The 27,998-nt window shown below is 39.4% G+C and overlaps 1 protein-coding gene and 1 long non-coding RNA gene across 17 annotated transcripts in view; one reads left to right on the top strand and one right to left on the bottom strand.

Annotated features, from left to right (window-relative positions):
* On the top strand, window positions 1-27,955 carry LOC107054876. The gene is made up of 9 exons (XR_005841269.1): window positions 1-1,158; window positions 1,759-3,730; window positions 4,168-4,246; window positions 4,965-5,098; window positions 5,820-6,012; window positions 6,746-7,189; window positions 22,739-22,808; window positions 23,545-23,640; window positions 27,262-27,955. It is a non-coding gene; the product is annotated as an uncharacterized LOC107054876 (long non-coding RNA).
* EYA2 (EYA transcriptional coactivator and phosphatase 2) overlaps window positions 1-27,998 on the bottom strand; it is a 93,190-nt gene that overhangs the window by 3,707 nt on the left and 61,485 nt on the right. For 14 of the 16 annotated variants that reach the window (XM_025142163.3, XM_025142165.3, XM_025142164.3 and 11 more), the window contains 9 exons: window positions 26,657-26,834; window positions 24,938-25,065; window positions 24,356-24,439; window positions 11,633-11,722; window positions 5,010-5,068; window positions 3,227-3,387; window positions 2,109-2,223; window positions 1,389-1,510; window positions 502-602 (listed from right to left, as the gene is read on the bottom strand). In XM_025142163.3, the coding sequence (XP_024997931.1) occupies window positions 502-602; window positions 1,389-1,510; window positions 2,109-2,223; window positions 3,227-3,387; window positions 5,010-5,068; window positions 11,633-11,722; window positions 24,356-24,439; window positions 24,938-25,065; window positions 26,657-26,834 (1,038 nt within the window). The remainder of the gene's footprint in view (window positions 1-501; window positions 603-1,388; window positions 1,511-2,108; window positions 2,224-3,226; window positions 3,388-5,009; window positions 5,069-11,632; window positions 11,723-24,355; window positions 24,440-24,937; window positions 25,066-26,656; window positions 26,835-27,998) is intronic. The other 2 variants (XM_025142166.3, XM_040650640.2) reach the window with 1 other exon arrangement.

Here is a 27,998-nt window from a genome sequence, read left to right as displayed (position 1 = left end):
CGTAAATAAAGGTAGTAGCTCAGTACTAGTCCCTTTAGTGTTTACTGTAACAGTATTATGTCCTATGACTTCACTGAGTCATAAATATAAATATAGGTATGCATACATGCTTGTTCTAATAAATCATTCAGAAATAATTCCAAGAATATGGAATTTACAAAAAAAAACCAAACCATCTATAGATCAAAAATTAACCCTACTTACTTGTCTGAGACCACATACTGGAGTTTTCCTTTTCATGTGTTTTAAAGTGATATTTATTAAGCAAGAATGATTCCTGGAACATGTGACAGAGCAACTATCTGAAAAATTTCACTGACTGCCAAGATGAGGGAATTTACAGTAAGAAACTGCTCATAAGATTAAGTATTTTGCATATTAAGAATTGAGACCAATTCTAAACTGTTTCAAATGGAAGGAGCTTCATTAAATGCCTAATAAAAGAAACGGCCATTGAAATGTAAGCTTGGATGAATCCAAGATGGTTCCCACAGACTGTACCTTTTTTGCCCCCTGTTCCTCTTCAACACCATCTCCTATTACAATGTACACGGCTTTCCTTCCAAACCTTTGCATTATTCTTTCAAAACAGCTCTCTTTTCCTGAGCAACAAAAGAGAAGACGTTTATTTTTATCTGGATGCATAAAGTAATTGGGACTTATATTCACATATTGGAACTGATGTTGTAAACTAACTAAACTTGCCACATTCCCCACTTTTTTTTTAATTAGAGCCCAACTGGATCTTCAACTGAGATGGATTCTCTCATGAGAGCTACGAGCCCTTTATCAGTTGAAGAATTCCAGGTGCTGCCAATTTTCCATAAGCTTAGTGACTTTGCACAGCTTAGACTGGCAGTTGGTAGAGTGATGTAACACTCGTATTGAGTTGCCCTATTCTATTCATTCTGGTTGCAGTAGTGAACGTAAAAATACAAACCTCAAAGATTCAAACAAAATCCTACCAGAAGGGACAGAAAACAAAAGCCCCAAGCCAACTCTGTCAATATTTATTCCTCTCACAGCTCTTCTAGAACTCACTCAGCACACTTGACTCTGCAAGTAACAGGATCCAAACCACATTTCTGTAAGAGGTCCAACCAGACTGTCCCCCTCCTAGCTGGACGCACCTGAACACCCAAACTGCTGCTCCATAAGGTAGGTATTTTTCAGGCTTACTTTCTCATAGAGACACTTGGCTTTTTTTTTGTAGCCTGTACTAGCTTAAGTGTGGGTTGTTAGCATGCAAATAATAGATGCGATGTGAACATGAAGCTTAAGCTAAAGTTCATACATTATTTGTTGCAGTTGGGTTGAGCAGATGTGCCTGAATTAGGGACAAAAGTTCAATCCATCTTTTGGTGAAGCCTAAGTTCCTTCGTCCTTACCTGTTTTTGTTGCACTGTAGATGTTTTCGATTGGGAAGACAGTGCCTAGTCCATAGAGAAGCACTTTTGCCAGAGCTGGTATCAGTTGAGTTGTGGTTACCAACACATTTACACAGTTAGGCCTAGGAAACAAAAGTCAGTAGAGGTGGCAATCTGTTTTTTTCTCTCACCTTAAACTGAACAATGGCAAGAAGAACACATTTCTTGCAACTGGAAGTTCCCAAGCCACTGGGGGATTATGCATCTAGAGGCTAATAACCGGAGTACTGATAACATTTCTTTATTAACTTAGTAGAATGAAAAAAACACAACCGTAATCCAACAGTAGTGATGCAGCCTTACTGTATGCATGACAGGATCTATTTTGCAGGAACCTAAACACCATGTAGGCAATGTCCATGCTTTGACTTGAGTGAATGTCTTCAGGGGTTGAAGGGCCCTTTCCTACTCTCTCGCAAATCTCTGCATATGAAAAGTGTACTGCAGGTGAGGTAGGAAAGGAAAGGTAAGAAAAAAGTGTGGTTGCTTTTTTTTGTCTCAGTTCATCATCTCAAGTGACCTTGATAATACAAGTATGACAAGCATATGCAGACAGGCCTCCCACAGGTTTGGCCAGCAAAGTCCTACAAATGTGTCTCGATTTGTTTAGAGGAAGGGGAAAATGGAAAGCAAAGGAGATCCTGGATCAAGCCTGGAGGCAGGTCTGTAAGCTGTTCTTACCGGGAATGTATCAAATTCAGTGCCTTCAGAGCATGTGTGAGCCAGAGATCAGTCAGCGCTTCGAGTTCTGCTCTTAACTGCAGCCAGGTTTCCCTCTTAGGAGCTCCTATTAAACCTGTAAGCAGGGAAAGCATCTTTGCAGAAGCACAGAAAGGGAGCTGCATGCTTGTGTATGTAAGTATGCCAAAGGGCCCCTTATTGTATTCTGAATCCTGCCCCTTCCAGTGCCCTTCTCTTGTCACTGGTGCAGGTTACTTTCCTTTGCCTCAAGGTATATCAGCCCTGACTGCAACACACTCCTATGCAACTAGAGCTCAGCTTCCTTCCTCTCCAAAGGAATGGTATCAGTCACCTGCAGTCTGCAGGCCCGTGTTAAAACATCCTTCTTGAAGTTAGCACAAAGATCATATGAGAAATGAGCAAGAGGACAAAAGAGTTCTGTGCAGGGGTTGGTGGCCTGAGCTAAGAGAAGCCTGGAGCCAATAAGGTCTTTTTTTCTTCCTGAAAAGCTGTGCACCATTTCCAGTACATGTGGGTAGGGCATTTCTCTAACAATGAAACAAGTCTGTGGTGATATTCTTAGCTTTACATCTTTCTCTTTCTAGGCAGAGACCTGTCACTGTTCTAAAATAGAAGCAAAGCAATCTCTTGGAAGAATTGCCTGCAATGAGCTGAGATGAAAAACCTCAGGGCATCCTGATATCTTTTGATATTGTTTTAGGGGAGATAATAGTAGGCATTCAAGAATGCTTTCAGATAGAACTCAGCCATATGTTCTTCTGTGGGAGAAAACAGTCTACTGAGTTTTGAACTGTTTGCTTGCTTACTAAGCATTTTGGAAAATTTGAGGTTTTTTCTCTGGCCAAAGAAATAACGAAATAAAGCCCCGTGTTCAAATTTGAGTCCTCCATCCACTAAACCAAGTATTTTAGCATAACTCTTGCAAATCCCATACAAAATCCTTATTTCAGAATGACCGCTGAAACACTTGTTCAGCTCAGTGTTTAAGTACTGTTATCATTATGCTCTCTGCACCTCCTCTGCAGCATATTCCTAGCAGGGTCAGAAGTGTTTGCGAGGATGAAAGGCACACTTACTGCCTGGCAGCAGATACTTACCCCCAACATTGTTTTTGTAGGTGTTGTACATCTCTTTCACCCGACGGTAGCGGAATGCTAATTTCCTCATCCAGTCAACTCCCCCATGAACGCCTGAGCCCAGACATAGATTTGCACTGGCAGCTGAACTGTGAAAGCCATCTGCAGAGAAGTTATACGTGCTAGAAGAAGGAAGAAGGGAAGGGGAGAGGCCATTAGAATTACAGTCTATGCAGCACCAGCAAAGAATGGGCATTTGTGGCCTGTTATTTTTCTTTTACTTGAATGATTTATTTCCAGGCTAAGAAATCAAGCAGACTGCCAGACCCACGATCCCATTCAGACATTAGCATCATGTCTGAAATCAGGACTACTTGTACAGATTTAAAAAAAAAAAAATTCTTACTGTGAACACAGTGTAGGTTTAGTGCTTCCTGCCAGTCCTGAGGTTCCCTGCACTACAAAACATCTGATTGTCCTCAGGTCACTGAAAACCCTCAACTGCCTCTTATCCAGGCTGCTAAGGTAACTGCAGAAATATTAAAATCTTAAAGGAACAAAATTCTGATGCTACCTTGCTGGCTGCTTGGCTATATTGCTCTGAAAACATTAATCAAGGAAAAAAAAGATAAGAAATTACCAAACTGAACTGACTCTTAAATGGCTGCAGCGTGTAATGCTTTTTAAACAAATAAAAAAATAATAATAATACTTCAAAGCAACTCCTGAGTAATCATGACAATGAATGGGGACCAGTGACAGTTCCACGACCACCTTGAATATCTAGGAAGGCAGTAATCCTTCTGATCTATGACCAGGCACTTGTTCCTGTCTTGGGTCTTCCTTGATGTGCCTTTCAATTCTGTGAGAAAAGGGCTGCGGGGGACATGGAAAGAGGCAGTACCAGATCTTGTTATTTTAAAATGTTTGCTTTTTTTTTTTTTTTTTTTTTTTTTTTGCAGATTAGCATTTTAACCAATGCCTCAGCAGGTATCCTGACTCATCTGCTTACAGTCCACGGGAGCCACAGGAACTAAACATGTATGTGCTTTTTCAGTACATTACAAAGCACAAACCACCATTTCAGTTTCAGCAAAAAATCTTTTGACTGTTCTCTGTAGAAGGAATGACCCCTTCTTATGATGCTTCCACTGTTTTCCGTGATGTTTCTGCACCGATGTCTCATAACAACCATTATAAAAATACAAACAATTAAGCCTTGTATGAGTTCTGCATATCTTATTTCTGCACCAATGACAATTACTCTGCAAGCAACGTTTTGGGAAAGGTAAATGTAATTGTACGGAAGTAGTTTTTATGGATACGATTAACTAACTTAAGCAGGTAATAATATTTGGTACAGTTTTGGTATGTGTATATAACTGACAAGGCTCTGGCCTGGCAAGGTCCAGACTAGTCCTTACTAGTAAGCCCATTCATTCCAGTTGGGCAGAGGGAAACCTTTCAAACTGGTCTTGAAACGATTTGGCAACACCTGTGCCAGCTGGCTGGCTAAATCATATCAGAAACAGGTGCAGTTACACTGAAGTTCAACCTGATTTTAAACATTCCCTAGAATGGTTCAAAGCTCAGCAAGGTCAGGGTTTTACAGTAGGCACTGGCATATTAATGTGTGAACAAGAACTCTGTGTTTCTCCTGTGTTTAATAACTGCAGACAGGGTGCAGCCAGGGGGCACAGAAGGTGCATAGCCAAGATTTCTCTATATCACTGTCCAACTTCCTGCTATTTTCAAACAGCTGAGGACTACCTGACCTACAGCTTCCAGCATGGAGATTCCATACCTTAGATCTTGACCATTGTCATCTGATGATACATCATCTATGTGGATCTGGTCACAGTCCTGAGGAGCACATGAAAAGAAAATACATCAGTAAGTAAATATTTTGGGAAAAAAATAAATAAAATGTTTCATATGATGAAAAATTACTTAAGGGTTAATGTTAAGATAAAATATTCCATGTTGCCAACACTGTCTAGCATAGTGTAGTCAGTTAACTGCTACAAGTGCTACACAGCAGTTGTGTGAAAACTTATTGTGTGTGTGGTGTATGAAGCCAGCTCTTATCTGAAGACATAGCAGTTCTCGTGTAGCATAGCAAGTGAACTCCTTCTTAAGCAGATAGAAGGGAGAGAGGATGCTTGTACTTTAGCCAGGAAAACTGTGTTCTGTAAACTCTGTATACATGATAAGGTGCAGATTTGTCAGCTTCTCCCTTTGTGGGAAAATTGCTTTGGACAGGAGGCATATGCTCACTTCATTACAAGGAGAGAAGATCTGTCTCTCAGAAATTTCCAGAGACGTCTGTCCTGCTGGTGTTTTTCCAGTGCACACTGAGAGAGTTCAGCTTCCTTTGGTGTGCAGGGAAGTTGTGCCGAAGCACTGTAAAAGGCATCCTTTCATAGCTCCATGCCACAGACAGTCAAGGAACGATGTGTCAATAAGGAGGAAATCAATGCCCAGGAAATTTAACCAGAATATATACTTGGAGCTCAGCCTGTATGAAATATGTATTCTAGATCTTATCTTCCAAAATTCTTCATTGTTTGAATCATGCCTCAAAAACATGTTATTTCTCTGATTTCTTTCCTAGTGTTAGCATCATCATTAGAGAGAAATCAGTAAGCTCCTCCCTGCCACCTTAATCTACTTTCTCTGTGATCCTTGTTGGTAAGGACAAAACAGAAAACCTTCAAGTTGACAAACACTATGCTTTGTTCTGGTTCACCCAACAAAAGCAAAAGCACAGTTGATAAAAGGAATCTTCATTGGAGTCAGAATTGCAGGTACAGCTATCCTTTCCCATGTCAGTATTTTGTAGTATTTATGTGTAAGCCACGCAGTTTGTATTGTATTGTCTTCCTACACAATTATGGGCTTTGTGAACTATTTTAAACTAGCCCTCTCAGAAAAGACAAAATCCCCCAAACAAGTAACCAGCATTGATAGCAGTGGCAAAATGTCACAGATAGCTCTTGTCCATAATGATGACATTTTATGCAGCATTTATTCTAGGTAATTCTCCAAAACCCATCCAATTTTATCTTGTTCTGGTCTCTTTAGTTCCCTTCATCATTGTATTGCTGAGGTGTGTGCTTTGTGTAACCAGAGCTGAGCAGCTGAATAGCAGATTTCTGCTGGCACCTCTCTCTCCTTCACCCACTGTCATTTTTTAACCTCCCCCTCCCTATAGCTGTTGTGAGCCATGCTGGGATAATATTGATGCAGCCCACTCTGGTTCACTTGTGTGATACAGGGCATTAAGTCAGGAGAAAGGTATGTGTGGAGGGATCTGTTTTTCTCATTTGTGAATGAATTGTTCTGTACACTGAAGTGTGACAACAGTAGCTATCACATTTCTGACTTCATAAAATACCATGACACTTGGTGAGACGCTACCTCATAGTCCACCGGCTGAGCCTATCAAGTTTCTGGGTAAAACACGGGGAAGCTGGTTAAAGCAAGAATGTGGACCATGTTTTACTACTTGGTTACGAGACTAATTTTTCATTCTCACAGAATTTCCTTGAAATCTTAGTGAGTGGGGAACCAAGGCAGGATATCTGTGCTGCTGAAAAGAAGGTCCAGATTGTCTGAATGAAGTCTGCAATGGAAACTGGAAATTTCAATTTCCACATCTGCTGGCTTTTAAAAATAATATTCTAGGATCTCAGAGGAACGTGATCTGTGGCATGTGCAGCCTGTAACTAAGGCAAATGTGTGAGACCTCAGCCAATCCTCCTAGCTTATGGAATTGAACTGTTTTTACTGCTGTGACATCTCTAGGCCAGCTTGTGATACATGACCTGTCTCCAGGTGGGATGAAAACCTCGAACGTGGGCTAACGCAGCTCTGAAATTGTACCACAGGCTTGGAGAAAGCCTCTGCTGCCTCCTTGTGAAATACAAGCTGTTCCTGAGGATGCATGGAGAAACTTAGTTACCACTTATGAATGTTCTCAAGGTATGTCTCTCAACACGGACATTGTCCCTCTGTGTATCAGAACTGTATTAGATAATTTTAGAAAACATCTAATGGATTCATTGATCAGTTGAGCTTGCATCCCTTGTTAAGACTGGGGGTGAGGGTTAACAGTTCCCAGAACATGAAAACTCCAGGGACGGCTCTGAAAGGCAGTGATCTGTAAACATGCTAACCCCCTTATTTGTTAATTCCTCATCCCTTTGTTGGTCCTCCTTGTTTTTCACACCTGTTTTTTCAGAGAGCTAGGCAATAATATCTCCAGAGGGACTGAGGGTGAAATGTACTGTTTTTTAGCCAGCGTTGAACAAAAGGCGTCTGGGAGAAAAAATATAATACTGAATACCCATATTTTAGATTCTCTGTGATCTGTAATCTTGGACAATTCCTATTCTCCGTGATTTCCCAAAAGTGGAACAAAGAGGGAGAATACTCCCTTCCAAATGATTATTTGCCCATCTATTCTGCAGTGTGATCAGAGCCCTTTGTAGCAGCACTTTGCATGGCCTATGTTTGATCTAACCTGTCTGTACTATTGCAACCGCAAGCAGAGGTGATGTGGCCGATAAGCACAGAAGTGCTATGTGAGTAGGTGAATTAGTGTAGGAAAAACCCACATTTACAACTTGAAAACATGGCTCAGTCCTTGCTTGTCTGTGTTGTGCTGCTAACAGTCTCCAGAATTGGACAATGCTTGTGTGATATTGTGCCTTAATCACCCTTATCAAAGTTTGGTGCCTTGATCCGCTGTTACAAGGCAGCCACACCACCAAACTGTGCTTCAACGAATATCAACCTTCCCCCACCATCCTGAATCAGCTTGAAAGAAGTCTAGCTTCTAAATTCTGCTATTTGAGAGTTAACTCATTAATGATCTTTCTAGAAGAAGACCAGAAGTGTTCAGTAGGAGTCTAGATCTAGGGCTTCTCCATTCACCCACCTGCCCTGAGGATGGATGATCAGCCTCCTATCCAGCCAGCCTGAGGCCTGGAGTGAAACCCATAGGAAATTGGCCTCTCTGCTAGACTGCAGCAACAAGAGAGCGTGAGTTCAGCAGTTCCTTTGAATGGATCTGCTGGTTCTCCAAGATTCCTGTTCTCTGGCATAGCAGACAAAATGCTTCTAGGCAAAGCATCCAGGAAACAGTTGCCCGAATCCTCTCTAGGAAAACCCTGAAAGCACATAAACTCCTGGCAGACAACAGAGTGCCAGGTAGTAGTATGGCACTGAGTGTGGATCATGTTCATGGTAAGGGTGACAACAGCGCACAGGGGCATGCTAAATGTAGCCTCACTTCTTGCACCCATTTGGCATGATTTTACAGAAATAAGTTCTGAAAAACCTGCTATTTATTATTCTGTCATCTGCTGAGTTGACAGTCTGCATGAACGGGAATAACTAATCCTCTTGATTTTATTTGTTTTCAACACAAGAACAGCAAAACAAAGGGCAGCTTAGTATTTCGGACAAGTTGCTGGTGTGTTACCATAGAAGAAAACTCTACTGCTCCCTCTAGGCTTGCTGAGCCCACCCAGAATGCCTGAATTAGGTTGTGGATTTATGTCAGAGAAATGTTTTGCTGTGGTTAACATTTCCTGACAAGAGTAATCATGTTTTAGTCTTGAACGGTGTGACTATCCTACCACTTTATCAGTTACAGCTTCTTGCACTCTGACCCAACCCAGAATACAGTCAGAAAGTTTCAGCCCTGTATGGCTGTAGCTTATTTTGTATTGCACAGCTCAGTGTTATACCACATGATGGTGCTAATGTATATGGTAAGCCCTGCAGGTCTAGAACTGAATTAGCTTCTCTGTGTGTTTTTTCTCTTTTTCATAATCTTTTTTTTTTTTTTATATCATTCACTATGTCTTTTTCAAACCCAACACTTGTTAATGTACAGTCCTTAAATATCACTCTGTGAATACTCAAGCTTGACTTTCATTTGCCAGCCAACACTGAAAGAATTGAATGGCTAATGAACAGGGAGGGATGCCTGTTGCAAATTCTTCCAAACTTAAATGGCTTAATTTATCGGAAAGTATAATATGTAAAGAATATTCACTTCTCTTGAATTCTCCCTCATCCCCCATGTTCATTACTGAAAACATTCAGCTAAAACCAAAACACCTTGGTCTGGTTTTGTTTTGAAAAAATCTTTGGTTTGTTTCACTTATCATGCATGTATGAAAAAAACTGCAAAGTAGCGGTAGAAAATGCTCTTCTTTTTCCAGCTAGCTGGGCCCATGCTTCACCATTTAAAACAGCACTGAAGAAAAAACTGTCTCACAGTGCTCTCTTCTCTCTTTCCTTGTTCCTGCTCTGGCTAACTGGAACACTACTTGTTTTTGAAATTTCTAAAGTTTTTCATGGCTTTGAGCCATCCAAGTCCAGCTGCCAACTTTGAGTTTCTCAATTTTTTTTTAATGAAAGTAAGATGATAAGATAGCCCAGAAAATCAGCAAGATTTCTTCTCTTAATGTAGTAACCAAATAGCATTAGGAAAATAAATGTTCTTATTTAGCATCTTTGTAGCCCAAGCTACTTGGAGGCAATCTTTCTTAATATTTTGCTGAACAGGTATGTCTTGCAGCATCCATCTCTGTTCCTACGTTGGAGATGGAGTCCAGATATTTTGTAGAAGGCTGACTTCTACTTGGAGAAGCCATGCTAAACTTTAGCTTTTTACCAGAGTAGTTCTTACTCAGTTATGTGGTCCTGCTGGAATGACAGAGTCCCATTTCTGAGTGATTTTTGTTTAGCTTTGGCTGCCTGAATATTTAGGAACCACAAAAGAAAAAAACATACTGACTTCTTTTAATTAAAAACTTAGCTCTACTGTAGTGGTTGAAGAACTTAAGAGGCCACGGGAGACAAATCTGACTTAAGGAGGCTGCTTCTAGCAGCCAAAGCTGTTACTGACTGATACAAGTGCAAAATTTAACTGAGGCTGGACAATTTGCTAATTTGTTTCATGTTTTAGAGTGGTACATCAAACAAAGAGAAAAGTTGTCAAAAAGTTTTGCCAAGAGAGCAGAACTCTAGATGGACATAGGGTTTCCGTGTGGCTTTCTCCAAGATACAGAGCTTTGTTGCACCATATGTTGAGATATCGTGGGTGAAAAATGCTGGTTTTGATTGGAACAGGCTCCCCAGGGCATTGGTCAAGGCAACAAGCTGCCAGAGTTGACAAAGTATTTGGACAATGCTCACAGAAACAAGGATTGATTTCTGAAGGGCCTGTGTGTTGGACTCCTTGATCCTTGTGAGATCCATCCAACTTGGGATATTCTATGATTCTGTTAAATATTATTGCTGCTTAAACAGCACCCCTGACTTCCATTCAGCATTTCTCTATTCTTTTATCCTTGGAGAAAGACTTCTTCACTTTCCACTTTCTGCACCCTCTTCACAAACTAATCTTTTTTAAAAAAGAGCTGAAAGAGGAAAAATCTGTCAATTCAGATAATTCTCAGTAAATGAAATCCCAGGTCATAATGACGTAGGTACCAGGAAAGGATGCATCTCCCATAATGTGCCGAGCAACACAGTGCTGTTAGGCAGTATAGAAATGAGAAGTCCCCACTGAACACACCAGATACAGGAAAAGTTCTCCCATTTTATCCACTGCAGAAAAAAAAAAATCTTCCTTTTCCAAGTAAGGACCACAGAAGTCTGCAAAGGGATGCCAGATCTTTCTCCTCAGACTCCAAGGTACCTACAGCTCAAACCCACCCTACTCACTTTGTAGATGACTCATTCAGACCATTCCTACTGATTCCAAATGCAAACAGCTTTTCATCAGCACTATACAGCTGTTTCTCAGCTGGTGACAGAATTTTGCTTGCATGACTTTGCTTGGATTTTATTGCACATTCAAAAGGATTTTCACTTTATATAAGACTTCATATTTGTATAAGACATACTTAGTCAGATCTAACCATAATGCAGACAGAGAAGATTTTTCCCTTTCAGTCTTTCGTGTAGAAACTCATACAATTTCATCTTGCAATATTCCTGTGCTTGAGCAGACCTCCTGCTCCATCTCTGTGTGCAGAACAGAGAACACGTTTAAAACCTCTGCATTGGATTGCAGCTAATTGCTAACTGCTCCATAGGATCTATGCTAATTTAGCTTAATAAAATTATTAGATAGCAAATTTCTAGAGAAGCAGCAGTAATGTCCTCATTATTAGATTTAGTAAAACTGCCAAAAGCCATCATTGTTAGTATGTATTTAGAAAAAAATCCTTAACAGAATGAAGATGTCAAAGGGACATAGTGAAGTATGCTTTCAATATAAGCCAGCTAAGGGCCATTTCTTTGGGGTCAATATTGAAAGTTTCTTGGCCAGAAAAGCAAGTTTGTAGACCAGATGCAAATGATTAGAAAGAGAGATGCTAAATAAAATAAGCAGCTACATACCTCCAGGTCATTAAAGAACAGATGTGTATCTGCAAGGTTGAAGATCATTTCTTCCATCATAAGACCTATCCGCACAGACGTTGTCGTGTCCTGTTGGAGGAGAATCAGGGTTTTTTTTCCATTTACATCTATTTCTTTTCTGAGAGGTGGGAGATCTCAGACAAACACGAGATCTATACATTCCTGTTTCTGAAGATACGTGCATTACAATATTTCATTTCCCAAGTGTATCTTAGTATGATTTTCCTGTCCTTTCTTTTGCTCTCCTGTGCAATCAGATTCTGTTCTTTCTGGGACGTATATGGTTCACCTTGCACATTTCAGGCTGCACATTCAGATAAGTTTAACCAGGACATTTAAACATTTCAGGCTGTTTAAGAACTGTTTCAGTAGGTTAGACCAAGAATTGATTTCCAATAGCATTAGTACTGAGTGGCAAGGGGATAGTTACGAGCAACAGAGCCTGCAAAGGGTGACCCTTTCTTGACTCTGTCCCTCAAGCCATCCATAAGAGGTCAGCATTTTTCTTTACACATAAACACAGACTTTTAATGTCAAGCAGCACCACGGTGAGCAGGATCTGAAACCAAAACTCAGGAGTTCAAACCTGAAGTCTTTTTCTCTAAAAGATGCAATCAGACCAAGCCAACTGGACTGACTCCAGCCAGTAAAGCTCTCGGTGCTCCGTGCTTCCTCTTGGATGGGGACAGCAGCCACAGGGCTCCTACAGCTCTCAGCTTACTGCTTCAAAGCTGCTCAGTGGGCACTGGATACAGCCCTGGGGATTTGTCACTCTGAAATACAATCAGGTGATCTGCTATACCCAGCCTGGCGCCCTACAATATTGCATGAGTCTCAGTCACTTTTCCACATCTCTCCCCCGAACAACTGACCTTCTCCCTAAACTCGGAGCAAAAGCATAGAAAAGTTCTGAGGCAAACTACATCTCTAGCAGAACATTTTCTTATTCATTAAATACTTCAAAAACGCAAGCAAAAATAGTCTATGGCTAAACACTCAGCTAAAAAGCATTATGTCTGTTCAAACTAAACAACAGACAACTTGAAAAAACAGCATTCACACAACAGGCTTTTATTTGTAATTCATCTTCATTAGGACAGGGATCTCTCATCTTTGTGTTTATGTGGGTGGTTTTCTCCCATTGATGTTACAAGCCATGTTAAAACGGGGCAGATTTATATGTAGTTTTTGCTCTAATTTTCTACAGATTTCTATGGAGTAGTGGTAGTGTAGGACAGGATAGTAATTAATTAGTTGAGGAGCTCTAGAGGCAGCACAGTGTTTAGAGGATGAGTACATTTCAATCAACCTTTGTGGCAGATGCTGTTGACATGGATGGTGTATTACATGCTAACCTAATTATTACGCATTCCTGGTGTACTTCTCTTTAATTAGAGCAGAGTGGCTGTGGTTTGAGCCATGTGTATGACTCAGAAGCACAGTGCCCATAGAAAAGCCCAGACACTCATGTTTAAACATGTTTCTTGCTGCCTTTGAAAGAAGGGCACCCTCTCCTCTGCGCAAAAAGTAAATTCCAACAACCTTGCCTTGAACATGCCTAATTTTAAGCCCCAAACCTGCTCCCCTGACGAGGCACAGGGACAAGGTGCAATTAGGGCATCTAAACTTATGTGGGCCCATGTGAACAGCACTGAATCAAATTTTACTACCCAGATGTAGTTTCACAGGGGAACTGTTCTGAAGAAAATATGCTGCTAAGAAGAAATGATTTTGTAAAATAGTTTTTAATGAAGCAATTTATTTTTATACATTTCAGGGATTATTAGCCTTTAAACCTTTTTTAGGAAGTCTCATTTGTTGGTATCTGTCATTTATTCTTTACGTTTTGTCTTTAGACTTGTTAGTATTAATCACTAGTAGAGAATAGGAAGCAGTATATGAAGTTACTTTCTTTTAAACTAAACAATATGGAAATTAAACTGTAGATGAGAGGGGAAAAATATATATATTTATATATCTTTCTCTTGAGATAGAGAATATGATGGAATGAAAATAAAACAGAAAAATGTACTTTACCACCCAGAGGGGAAGTCATTTGAGGAAATTATTTGGCATCAGTGCTCTCACAGTATGGATATTTCCTCTATAACAAGGCATACTTCCAAGTCTCAGGGTGATAAAGTTAAAAGGCAAATCAGCACTCCCAGTAAGATATAGGTGTCTAGAGGCACCAGGCTAGGGTTCCACTAGCAGTTATTCACTTACATTACTGTTGCATCTAGAAGCACTAGTTCCAGCTCTGAACTGTGCTCGAGTTTGTACCCACACAGAGGAAAGGCACAGTCTCTACCTTCAGCAAGCAAAAAATGACAAAGATGTATCAATCAATGTGTTGTCAAAAATCTCCATATGCTGTAATAAAGATGTGGGAAGAGAATTATCATTATTTTTTTTTCCCTGAAGATGTTAACGATGAACTCTTCCTGAGCATAGAAACCTTGCAAGACTAACAAACATTGCTATACTGCAGGGGATGCCCTTCCAGACTGCTAATGCCAGTGTTAGAGCAGTGCAAGTTTAGCAGAGCAATGTAAAATTGCTGCATCCTTATCGATGGCCCCTGCTAACAAGGCCTGCCATAGGAAAAGTGCACTCTGGAGCCCTGGGAACAAACTTCCTCAATAACAGATGTAGCCAGTGTTTTCTGAGGCATGTGAAGCCCAAGGACAAAAGCACTGCAGACAGCCTGAAATCAAATTTCCTCCAGGAACCACTTTTTACAGTGAAAACAGATTCATTTAAAAACAGCCCTGAGTACTTGGTCAGTAACATTAGAAGAGCGAAGTCCTACCCCTTTGCTCATCTACGAGTCCTGCTTTCACAAACAAGGACAGTGAGAGGTCAGGATAGAAAACAGGCAACAGACTCCTTTTATAAATAAAACCTCCAGTAGCACAGTGTATTTCTGTGTGTGTCACCTCTGCAATGCATGTTGCTGGAACTTCATTCAGCACTGAAAATAAACAGCCCTACAGATTACATTTGGTACTTCCCTCTGGTGCTCAGACATGACAAACCAGGCACCCCAGCAGAGCTCAGCTCCTGGCCAGACAAACACACAGCCTTAATAGACTTCTTCCCACCAGCTGGCTGAAATAAGCATCACAGCAGCACTACCCATTTCAAAGTACTTGTTCCCAAAGAGCTTGGGATTTCTCCCCTCAACACACCCTTCACTTCCATTTTTAACCAACAAGGGTAGCAGTTTCACAGCTGCCCATTCCTGCTCATCTTGAGGGAGATGACAGGTAAAAAGTCCCTGACACCCTTTCATAAAGTATCAAAATATACAGAGAAGACAACATGCTCTTTTTTTAACCTTTTTGATCAAGTCTGGTTGCCCTAAAGAGGATCCTTGGATGTGTCTCCCTGTTTTGTCTGTCACAGATGTGACAGAGAGACTGAAGTGCTATTGTCTACCACTGACAACACTGTGAACAAGACAACTTCTACTGAAAGTGAGGCACAGCTAAATCCCAGCCCTGTATCTGCTTGCCTAGGAGCAGTTTTGCTGCCCTTTCATCAGCCAGCCTTGCTAGATGACAACGTGGAAAACAGACTGTGATGCACTCCACAGGGGAAGGCAAAAATGTCCATTCATGTTTTCAAAGAATTGTCGGGGTTGGAAGGGACCTCTAGAGATCATCTAGACCAATCACTCCACTGTTTTCTTTTAAGTCCCACTAGCATGAGCTGGTGAATTTTTTCTGAATATCACTTTTAAGTTGGCTAGTTGCATGCACTGTTCCTCTCTGAACTAGTTCTTGTAGATCTGAATTACATGTTAAAATTGCAGTTTTAATTCACATATGTCCTACATACTAATCTCATCCTAAAATTCATTTCAGTTCTGCTTTAATTTTCTCACCTCATTTTGAGTAACAATATGACACAGAAGGTGGCTAAATGGAGCCTGATGAGCAGACTTCAGTCTGTCCTTGCCTAAAGATGACTTCTACAAAGACTGGAGGTGAGCATGAAACAAGCAGCAGATTGAAGAGGGAAGTAAGGATTGCTCATGCCATGTGAAACTCTAGACTACCCTGTATTGCAGCAAAACAAAGGGAAAACAAGATGTTTAGACCCATTCAAATTAGCTTTAATCTACCTAATGAGAGTACAAATAGCTGTGAATATTTTGCAGCATGCACTGTGTAGAGCCCTGGACACTTCTTACTCAAGGGCTAAACTGTACAGAAGCCTATGTTACTATATTTTCAATACTACAGGCAGCATTACCTGCAAAAAGTCCATTAGCTACACTTCAAACTGCACTGTCAGCATCCTCCCAAATGGCTTGGTTTCAAGGCCGCCTTATCACTGCTCCTGAAACACTGAGCTGGATTTTTCATAAACTACTTATACTTGCCCTAAAGTATGCATTAAAAAGACATGTATTTGTTAACACCTGCAGCTACTACTAATCCAGTCGGCTGTATGTCCACAGCCAGCTCTCCCCTCTTGTACAGTGTAATTTTGAGAGGAAGCGAGATGCAGAATTATCTCTGGCAATCTCTCAACTGCAAGTCACTCTTACCCCCAGTCCTGGCTCCAAATCAGCCAGTTCCAAGCCTCTGCCTTACAGGTACTCTGTTCAGACTTGCAGGCCATTAGCAAAGGGGCAAAGCTCGTTCCTATGAGACAGATAACAAATCAGCTTGTTGTCTGAGTCTGCTTCTATTTTGTAATGTGCCAATTAACCCAACATTCAAAATGCTAGGACAAAGTCATCCTGAACGTAGATCTTGAATTCAGACCTCCCTTTCCCCACCCTAAAAAAAAAAAAAAAAACAAAAAAAAAACAAAAAACCAACAAAATAAAGCCTTTCTATTTAAAACCAATCAGTCTTTTTAAATCCCTGCCAAATACCTGTTTATGCCATGAGCAAATAATTACTTTTCTACAAGGAAGAAAGTATTAATTAAGAGTATTCATCAGACTCCTATTCTGTAGGGTTTATCTGCCACAGGTGTCAGCCAGAGGTGAGAGACGGATTAGTATACAATCAAGGGCTTTTCTAAGTTAAATCTCATCCTTGTGGTTAGCTGTTAATAATGAAGTTGTCACCAAAAGAAAGAATTTAATAGTTTTAATTGAGTTTAATTACTTGGAAACTCCTGAAAAATGGACCAGCATGGTTGCATAAAAATAATAATAATTTAAAAAAGCAAAGAAACAAGTGCCTGGCCACATGTCTGAACAAAGAGAGCCTGTAAGAAAAATCAGTCTTTGGCTGTAACATTTTATACCTTGATCAGAATCTGAGACATGAACCAGGCCTTCCCATAAAACAGGAATATTAACCTTGTGCATCAGTTCTAGTTTAAGTCTACATCGCTTTGTGTATAAGAACACATTTGGCTCTTTTACTAGACTTAACTAGCTTAGTTTTGTTTATCTTTTATTTAATAAAAGCGGAGATTACTGCTGGACTCAGCTTTTCAGAGTTTTTCAAGTGAAAGAGTGGGTATTTCTGGGAACAGTTGTTTTAAGTACCCAAGTAGCTACTTCTGAAAGGGACACTTCAAACTTTATGACAAAGGATTGATCTTATCACCCAGTTTTCTAATTTTCAAGCTCTAAACTTTTTGTCCCCTAAAATGAAGATATATCCTATGATCTAAAAATTGCCATATCTAGGTTTATCAGACAATCTACTGAATTTACAGGAATAGTCTCCAGTCATCACACTGCAATCCTGTGACAGATCCATGCTAGACAGAAAGCAAAAGTCAATTAGACTCCTTTCTTCAGATACTTTTGCACATTCACCATTGCTGTGATTTGGGGGACACTTTCAAGGTACTGCTTACTATTTACTGAAGGACTGTGCTTCTGCTGGCATGTATCTGTTCAGAAATGGAGGGGTACTATTCCTTGGAACTACTACAATAAGCAAATGTGAATGTCAGTAATTAAATCCTCATATTCAAGAAGCACAAGGAGGTTGAAAAGGCTCTCTAAATGAACTATGCTTAGGGACAAGTAGTAATCACTAATTTATCCAGCATCTGAACCAGTGAGTTCTGAAATTGAGTCCAGCCCTGTGGGAATACAGTACTTAAATACATTTTAAAAGCTTGAAAACAAATGGAAGCTATTTTTATTTAGTGATTGTACTGTTTGGGATGGAGTTAGCTAGCAGCTGCTAAGGAAGGGGAGCGAGAATGTTGCTGTATGGTACTTAGCTGTCTATCAGTGTTAAAGCACAACAGTTACAGCAAACATTCACGAACAAAAGTCCACAAGTAATTTCTTTTTATCGGGTAGGGCATGGATGCCAAAAAAGGGGTGGAATTTACATGAAACACGTCTTCACTGCCTTGCTCTACTCACAGGAAAATCACTGTATTTCTACGTAAGCCCTTGGTAGCTCTATGAAAAATACAAAACTCCTCAAAAACTTGATGCAAACATATTGTTGTGCGTAATCCTCACGTGCAACTTCCTAATGCAAATTATGTCCCTTTGTGGGTATTTTTTTTTAATAATATTCTTCCCTTTACAATCAAAAGTTTGATTCAGTGACACTTGAAAGCAAGTTCCCTTTACTCATGCTTGCTTGACAATCTAACATTGTTTCTGCCGTAGACTTGATGTCAGAAGTAATCCCTTAATACTTCCAAATGCCGCACATGCATTTTGCTTAGAAAGCCCTCGGTTCATCTAAGCTCTAGTACAAGAGGTTACATCTACATGAGCTCAGGGCATCTCTCATGCCCAGCATCTAAGCTGTCGTAGGTCTGGTTTTGCCATTTCTGCTGCTGCTTGAGCCAGATGATAAACACAGATGTTTGCTCCTGAAATACACATTTGAAATAATCAAATGGTTGGAATTATTTACTCCCTTCTCTCCAATAATGAACTAATAATTGATATAGCAGCATGTCTAAAGTATCAGACTTTTTTATTACCTGCAGTGATTGAACGCTTTTTTAATTTAACTTAAAAAGGCATTAAATACAAGGTTTAGCCTCCAGTGGGTAAAAAAATCTCCAACTTCCTCAGAAAATCCTTTCCAAATTGTATTCATCTTGACTTAATCCATGATCTACTGGGTGAATTAGGCTCTGTTTGTTTTGAAAATCTATTTTATGGAGTTCCAAGGACTGTGTTTTCCTTAGGAAGGGTTTGTTCTGCCTTTCTGACCAGGATGCCTGCTAGCAGCCCTCCACACAGGCCTCTGCAGGTTTTTAACATCCCAAGGTGCCCCACACATATGACTAACAAAATGTAAATAAACACAGCTGAGCCAGTAAGAAATTGGAAGGTTTTCTCATTAAAGAAATAAAATAAACAGATGTCCTTAAGCACTTTGGCTCATGTTTGTCAAAGGAATGGAAAACTCTCAGATGTTTGAACAGCAATAGTGATATAAGGCCACATCTCAAGTGAGAGAAGAAGAAAAAAAGCAACACCATGGCACTTTGAATTAACTAATAGTTCTCAAGGGAGGGTGCTTTTGATTTGAACCTTAGCAACTTCTACAAATAGTTTTTAATGGCCGAGCAATAAAATGGAGTTTTATTCCTTCTCAGTTTGTAAAGTAGTAAAGGACAGATTTGGCCATTAGAAGCATGAATCACCATCAGATTTGATTAAATCCCTATGGTGTTTCAATCAGGTTCTGCCTTTATGGTCCTGTGAGAGAACAATGCAGGGAAAAGTACAAGCTACTTGAAGCAATCAGTGAAAGTGGGTAAAAAAGGAACAAATAAATAAATCAACTCTGTTTTTTAAAGTGCTTCAACTAGAGCCAAGCAATAACTTCCCAGTGATTTCCAATTTCTTTACATTGGTAATGATAATTCACTTAAATGAAAACTTTTTGTAAGAGCAAGTAACTGCCAGTGAAACTTTTGAAGGTTAAGGTTTCTTAAATCCACATCACATCTGTTCCTAAGGTTTCTTAACTCAACATTATCTCATGTTCAGAATGAGGCAGTCCAGTTCAGAGCACTGCAGATATGACATTCACTTGAAATGGAAGAAAACTCTTCTTAGGTCCTGTCCTCAGCTAGGCTGAACAGCAACTTTTGTTACTCTATCCATGTCTTGAGGCCCAACAACTGCTGGAGGAGTCTTTCTCAGTCCTTAGCATACTCATGCCACTGCAAGTCCCTCGTCAGGCAGGCAGAGCCTGTGTTTGTATGGCTGGAAACATCTACGTGTGCCCTGTCTCTATCACACTGAAACACCTCTACCACACTTTCCCACCTGGCTGCTTAGAACTTGGAAAAATCTATGGTTGCCACTTCTGCAATGCAAATTAATGCTTAGACAAATGGCCCTTTACATCAATCAAGTGTACAGCAACTCCAAGGCAAACAGCAGCTACTCTAGGCAAAGCGACCACACAGCCTAGCTCACAGGGACACAGTATAATACAGCCAGTCCAAACACCTTCACTTAACTAAAATCTTAAACATGACTTTGAATTATTCTAAACTAAGGCTGGGACATAATGTGCTCTATTATTTTTTGTAGCATGTTTTTCTTAATTTGAGCCAATTCAATAATGAATAATCTCAAAAACTGTTATGCATCTTACAGGGAATTTTATAAATCTTAACTCCCAAGTATTAGCAGACATGGTCAAAATCCTGGTAAAGATCCAACACAATTCAGCTATTTAGTCCTCTATATTTGTTCCATTTAGTTCCAGGATTTCGGGGTAACTATTGCATGAAAAGATGAATTTTAACTATAGACTTCACTTTAATTGCATTTTGACAATAAAATCCTGGGGATATAGTTTATCAAGGAGTGTACCAGCTCAGAACATAAAAGGCACATCCTGGGATCAGTACAAAATACTGAAAATACTAGCCTCACACATACCCCTCATCTAGGAAAAATGAAGCAACTTGAGCCCCTTTTCTTCTTTATACAAGTCCTCTGAAAAGCAAGAGAATTAATCTGCAATATCATATTTAAATTTCTTTGAATGAGATGCAAACATTTTTTAATGCTTTGTCAACAATGATTATGGAACAACCTTGCAAAGATCTTAGTCAAGGAAAAGGGAATAGACTCATGCTTTATTTAGTTACTTACTTGGCACAAGAATGCCTGCAATCTCTTTTATTGTGTCTGAATTAGCTGTACCAAAAGAGTCCTTCTGTATTGTGCCTAGCTGCCCCAAACAAGTGACCAAAGCTCATTGACATTTACCCAACTCATGTGAAATCTCAGCAGCACTGTAACAGATTTTGATCCGTATTTCATTAGTGATACGTCAGGCAGAATTTGCAGACACAGTAAAGACTGCAACCATCTTCCTGCTGAATGGGAACTCTATTATATGTGTCTGGGGACTGAAAGGGCTCAGTAGATGGCACATTAAGGCATAATGATGGTTTATGCCTGTTGTGGTCTCCAGGAACTTGGTAAATATTCTGCACACATACAATGATCAGAAGCCGGCAGAACAGGTTTCTAAACCTTCCTGAACATAATATCCAGGGGTAATTGGCTATGGAAGTTTTTTTTTTCCCCCCTTTTCTTTCTCAGCTGGCCTCCTGCTAAGAAATGAAGGAGTGGAGAGATTTCCTCAGGTCTGACAGCCTGACTGCCCCAGTCAGTTAGACAGTGACTCCGTATGTTTGTGCAGGTATGCACAATGGGCAAGAAGGCAAAAGGAGATGTGAATTTGTAGGCCACTCTGACTGCCACAGTAAAGGCTATACTGCAGTGTCCATATGGGAAAGACATTAAGACCAAATGTCTGATGACTAATCCATAGGATGGAGCAAAGGGTTTTGATAGAGGGCACTAAGAGGAACAAAACAGGCTGGGTCATTCATTCATGCTTCAACCTTGAGAATTTTTTTCTGCTTTAACCTTTGTTTATATGGTTTGCAAAGTATTTTCTAAACACCTGAGACCAACTGTCCATGCTCTGAAGAGCCTATGTCTATGGCACGGACCACAGAGATTTCCCTAGCTGAGTTTTATACGAGACACAAAGAGAATTTTCACATGAAATCAAGTCAGAAAACAGGCATCCTTTTATGAAATCTTCCCTTCGTTTCCTTTTTATTCTTTCTTTTTTCTCAGAATCATATTGTTTTTTTGGACAGCTCCCTACTGTCTCCAGCAAGGAAGGAAGAACATGCAGAAGCATCCTGAATTTGTAGCTAAACAACACAGGAATTTAGTCCCAGATCTCTGACTCTAGGTTGATATTCCTCCTCCCATTTCTGGATCTCCCTGGAAAAATCACCCCAGAATGAGGTGTTATTTTTCAGCTTTAACAACATCATAGTCCAATTTTTGGAATGGCTGCACAGCAGCTATACCAGCACAACACACAGGATGATACTGAAACGTTAATGTTGGTCAGGGGAATGGTGAATATCATAGAAGCTGGCACATTTTCTTGAGGAAGGCCAATCAGGTGTGAGATTAAATTCAAAGCATGTGTATGTCTAACCACAGGCATGTGAATCTTTGATGATCAATTATAGGTAAACATGGAAATTTTAGGCACTGATATTTTATTTTGAGATTAACACTTCCTACGTTATTCATATACAAGCTTCTGAACACTAGTAACTTCTGGCTCAGTGCTTCACTCATACTTCGTAGTTCAACTCACTCGAACATTTCTGAATTGTGATGCTATTTAATGATTCCCAGGACAGCCTGTCTGAGCATGCTCTATTTCTGTCTTGGTTTAAGGTCTGTTCCAAAGCCCACTGAAGTCTCTATTTGTCTTTGGATCAAAACCGTTAGCCTATAATACTTTTATAACACACCCATTATCTTATAGAAAAGCTCTGTGGAATTTAATACTGATGAAACAAATGAAGAACTATGAAAAAATCCTACTGAAGGTTCTCAAAGAGCTCGTTGTAGCTTAATAGAAAAGGTGATTCACTCATTCAAAAAAAAAAAAAGAGAAAGAAAAAAAAGAAAAATCTGTTTGTGCCTCTCTTTACATTTGTATAAAGGCAACAGCCAACACATTTTTGTTGTTTTGTAGCCATAGAGGCCTTTCTGAACAGAAAATCCCCATTTTTCATTTTCCTGTGCTTTTCTCTCCCTATTCTGTGTTGTAGGCTGCTGCCCACAAGTGCCCTGCCTTTGCCTAATGTGTTCTCATGGCCACTGGGAACATCTCACATGCTGGTAAGTGCTTTAGATAAATCTTTTCTGGCATCACTCCCTGACCCCACTTCATCTCCACATTGGTTGCTACAGAAATGAGCAAGAGCTCACAGGCATTGTGGTGGTAGGCTCCTCACCTCTGCAAGTCTGTCACATCCCTTGGTCCATCATCTACCCCCATGCAGAAGAAACGGACCCCATGTCCCCTGAGTTAGAGCAGGAGGCAGCTGATGAGGAGAACTGCTTCTGAGGTTTTATGCTAGGACTAAACATACTCCTACAGTTAAGGGGATTCTCCGTATACTATTTGCAGCCCTTACTCAATCCTAGGTATGACCACATAGCAGGTCTACACCACGTAAGTTTATATTTCCTGATCCTGCCTAATTCTTTCTATTTTTTCCAGGCAGTAGGTTTGAGCTTGCACATGTATACCTCAGACAGCCTCATTCATTACGTTCCCTGGGAAAAGTAACCGCTTCAATTACCTTGTACAACATGGGTCTGAATAAATCCCTGCTTGGAAACACATACTTGGTTTTCAGAGGGTGCTGCTAGAAGTGTTAGCAGCATTCCAAGTGCTGCAGTAGACTTCCACACCACAAACACCATTTTATATCCTTTACAACTGTGCACATCTAACAGCGAACAATAAATCTATCTTGCTAATTACACATTCAGCTTGTTATAACTGTCGTAAAACAAGTACAGCTGGTAAAGCTATGAAATGATGTCAAATCATATTTCTGCTTTCTAGAGAGAAGCAGGGTTATTTTCCAGTCTTCTGATGAAGTTGAGTGTTCAAAGCCATGTGTGGAAACAGCTGCCAACTAGGTCATCCACCTTTAATTAGGTAATGATATTGTCTTTTTTCCTGCCCATTTATAAGTGTTTGACATTCTGTAATTCCAAGTGACTTAAGTGTTTATCATAAAAAGCTGCCCTAGGAAGAAATTGAAGCACATAGTACTAAATTAAAGACCAAGCATTTTCTTCTGAGCAGCCAAATTCAGTCTGTTCATACACAGAGAAAGTTGCCTCAAAGATTGTAATTGCCAGTGTTTCAAAGGGGGTGTCTGAAGTTAGGATAGTTAAAGATATGGTTCCTAAAACCTCTTAAAAATGCGTGCTTCAGCAGCCATGCAGAAGAAGAGCCAGTATTCTCCATTACAACCTAAACTGACTGACACAAGATCTTTCTTAAAAAACAGTCGTCTGAGATTCAAAAGAAAACATCAGTCGAACAGAAAACATTACCTCATTCAGGCTAGTTACTGCCCTGTACCAGCTAGATAGGCTCTTCCTTGCAGTAGACAGTCAGAGCATATGTTCTATCTAGTTGTAGCCAAACAATACAAGCTTTTCAAAACAAGGAGCTACTTGCAACATAAAAGGGAGGTAAATTAAATATTCCTGTTAGAAGGAAATACCACAGAACATATTTATACAAATGTGTCTGAATAAAATCAGCAGCATCTGTTTGAAAATCTATCTTATTAACTGCCACCACAGTTCCTGATGCAATCTGGATAGACAAGAAGTAATGTTAAAAAAAAATTAGGTTTTACCTTCCCATATCTGGATGCAAAGGTTCCCGTGAGTAAGGAGTGAAAAATAATTATCGTCTCATCCAAATCCCACACAAATACACGCTGTGATGACAGACAGGGTGGAAAAGAGAAACACAGTTCCACATTATGCAATTGCAAGACTTTGTTCAGTCAGGAAATATGTCCAGCTGGACTACAACTTTTTAAGATCTCACGCCCATGTAGCACATCAATTGCAGATGCTTTGTGAAAGCAGGCAAAGCAACAGATCAAGAAATTTGAAACTATGTTCATGCTGATCACCCTGACTTTGCTCTCCTAACAACTACAGAAATTCCTCGTTGCATGTCAAGATGGGGAAATGAAACATCAGACTAACAAAAAGCACAAGTAAATAAATGTACATACAAAGAAAAAGCAGAGATGCTAATAATATAGAAATTAAGCAATTATTTTGACTACCCACAATAAAAGGCTCCAATTATATTGCTAATGCTATTCTGGCTCTTAAAATTCACTAGTTTGCTGGTGGGATTTGCTGATAGATGCAACTGTTTCTCTTGCAGGATTTACTAAGGGAATGTAAGTTAATTTTATTACCTCAATCTCACTGTCAGCAGTGGGGGAAGGATCGTTGCTTCTTTTTGATCGGGCTCGTACCTTGCCATCCGACCCTCTGTGATGTCTGTCTGTTTCTATATCTTTTGCTGGTGTTGTTCCATATTCTCCTATTGGGAGGAAAAGAATTAAATTTAAAATTAAATTTTGCACTGTCTCATTTAATTGAAACCTTTTAGCGGAGAGCACCAGAAATGCTATGAAAAAACTATCAGAAAATCTTACTCTTTTCATGTCAATAGCTGACAAAGCTAGAGAAATAATTTAAAACTTCTAAGATTTGTTGCAACAATTTCAGAAAACACCAAGACTGTATATATAAAAAAAATATTGATGTGGCAGTTCAAAAATGTAATCACATTTTTCACTAAAAAAACAAAACTTTTTGAATTTTATTCCCCTCTCCACTCTTTGCTAGAGAAAAATTAGAAATACAGTAGAAAAGTAAATAAGGATCAATTAAACTTATGCAAAAATGTCTTTTTTTTTTTTTTTTAAATTTGATAAATGCTCAGGATTGAAAAGATACTTTCACCTTTTATTTATAAAATACATGTATGGTCTGTTTAGCCATATTCCATTTCACCAGTAACAATAGTTTAGAAATAACTGAGAAGAGGCAGTCAGAGGTGAACTTCCCTGTATAACGTTTTTGTTTTGGATGGCTTCGGTTTTGTAAACCTGCCCACATTTCACTTACTTTACATTACAAATCCTTTTCAAACATTTTTCTTTTCACCTTGCTAAGCTGTGGCTTCTCCAGCTTCCTTGAATAACCATATTCTTCTTCAGAGAAGCTTGGATTGTGCCTAACAAGCCTTTTTTGAGATCACTTTCTCAAAAAGGCTGAGATAAGATCTAAGGAACAGAAAATCTTCCAACTGCTTTTAGAGCAATCTGTGACCGTTTCTTTTTAACAACCAATATTAGTTTATTTTTCTTTCAGAGCAACCACAGATGTTCAGATTTGTTCCATAAGTCAGCAGACCTACAATGGGCGTATACAGTGATCATCCTCAAATTATGTGGCGTTCTATATAAATGTTATTGCATGCCAATGAAAACTTCAATAGGGAAGTGATATTTGAAGATTTTTCTTGAACAGTACATTGGAGTGTCATAATCTGTCAATAATTCCATAAACCATTTGAGCCTCAAGACTTTAAGAATTAAGTGCTCAAAGAGAGGCCACAAATTCTGAATTTCTACACGGAGTTTGTCTTGAACTTTTAACTCAGACAAACAGTTTGTGTTGATTTTTTTTACGAGAAACTTTATCGTTATGTACTTATTTATGAATGCATATATTATAGATTGTTAGGAGTGAACAGAAACTTTGACAGATGTGGGGTACAGAGGAAACTGTGGGGCTTTTTCAGAGCATGGCCACTTGTTTTGAACTTACCTCTACACTTATTAACACTAAGGACTGATCTGGCTTTTGCATGTAATTATTTTATCTTTCTGTACTACCTTTAGAAGGAGATCAAACCATCTGTACTCATGAAAACAACACAGGATGGTCTTACAGAAGCTGTGTTTTCTGATATCTTCCCAAAACTGCAGAACTGTTACATTGTAGGAAATCTGATTTATCTGTGTAAACATACGTACTGAAAAAAATATCCAACAATAAAGTTACAGTATTTATGTCTATGGAGGGCTGGCACTGCAAACTGAAAACAAAAGAAATGCACTTACCAGACAGCGATTCTGTGCTCTGACTGGTGATGTTGTGAGAAGACTCCTGCAGAGAATAAGTGGAGGTTGGGATGGCTGAAGGGCTGATGCTGTTTGTGGACATGTAGGGAGAGTTGTAGGAGGAACTGTAATACTGTGAGTACTGGCTTTGAGGAAAGCTTGGGTATGATGAATATTCCTTTGAGGAAAAAAAGAAACATGTAACTTCTGTGTATCATTGGTTTTATCTTATAAATAAATTGAGTAAGGCATCACACAAACAGAAAGGCAATGTTATCTACACATGCAGCAAGTCCTGGCTTAGGAATATTTTTGCTGAAGAACTATGTTTTGTTCACTTATGAAATTATATTTATCCTCCTCCCAGATATATTCCTACTTTATTAAGACTGGCTGACCTCAACAAGAGGTCAGATATCAGGCAAGTTCTGCTTTTTCTATAGGATTTTATTTATCAGTGCTGACACATCTTGCATTACAAGGCTCAACAATTCTACACAGAAATAAAGTAGGTTGCATTTTCCTGTGATCAGCTGCATTTTCTGAACAGCTTTTAGAATGGGGTATAGAAAATGAAAAAAATGAATCTATCAATTGCTTTGCAGAAATGCTTGCACATGAGATTGTCCTACTGCCTCTGCAAGAACTACATGCCAGAATGATCTTCCATGTCTGTAGAAAACTGTACTGAAAATACAAGGTGCAAGTGAACTTGGAAAGCTGGGGTATCATGATACTCTTTCTCTTGGTACTAAGAGTCCCAAATTCGTAACGCTCTGCCCATCTGTTCTTCTTTGTGGGAAGCAAGACATGGAAATAGATTAGAAAACTTATATCTGAATAACTGACACATGTTTCTTCTGTTCATCATCGCAACTCCTGCTCTCGTTCACTTATTTGCTTTTTCAGGCATAGAACTGTATTCGTGCTCTGGGGATTGTCCTTCAACAAAAGGTTTTTGTTTCCCCAGAAATGGTAATTAGTATCTGGTCTTAAATAAAATTAAATAATAAATAGTATTTAGAAAGACTAAAAGCCCTTTCCTTCTTAACTGCTTATATCTTTGTCTGTGACACAGCTATTTCATTAGCTCTCAGTCACCAGGGAGCTCTCAAGAATAGAGATGACTCAAGTTGTTAAAATAAATATTAAGCTGAAAAAGAACTGAGAAATTCCATTGTTTTCTCTTTAAAAATATCACGAAATGATGAAAACAACCCACCTATTTCTCCTTCTTGCAGGTAAGCTCTATACTTCAATCAAGTGTGTTTATTTCAGCGTTTATTGACAATGTTTTTAGCCAAAACTGAAGTAATAATGAAATTGCCCACTGTTGTCATTT

Source organism: Gallus gallus, chromosome 20, assembly GCF_016699485.2.
Source record: "Gallus gallus isolate bGalGal1 chromosome 20, bGalGal1.mat.broiler.GRCg7b, whole genome shotgun sequence".
In the NCBI taxonomy this organism is placed as follows: Eukaryota; Metazoa; Chordata; class Aves; order Galliformes; family Phasianidae; genus Gallus; species Gallus gallus.
This window is presented reverse-complemented; position numbering and strand designations above follow the sequence as displayed.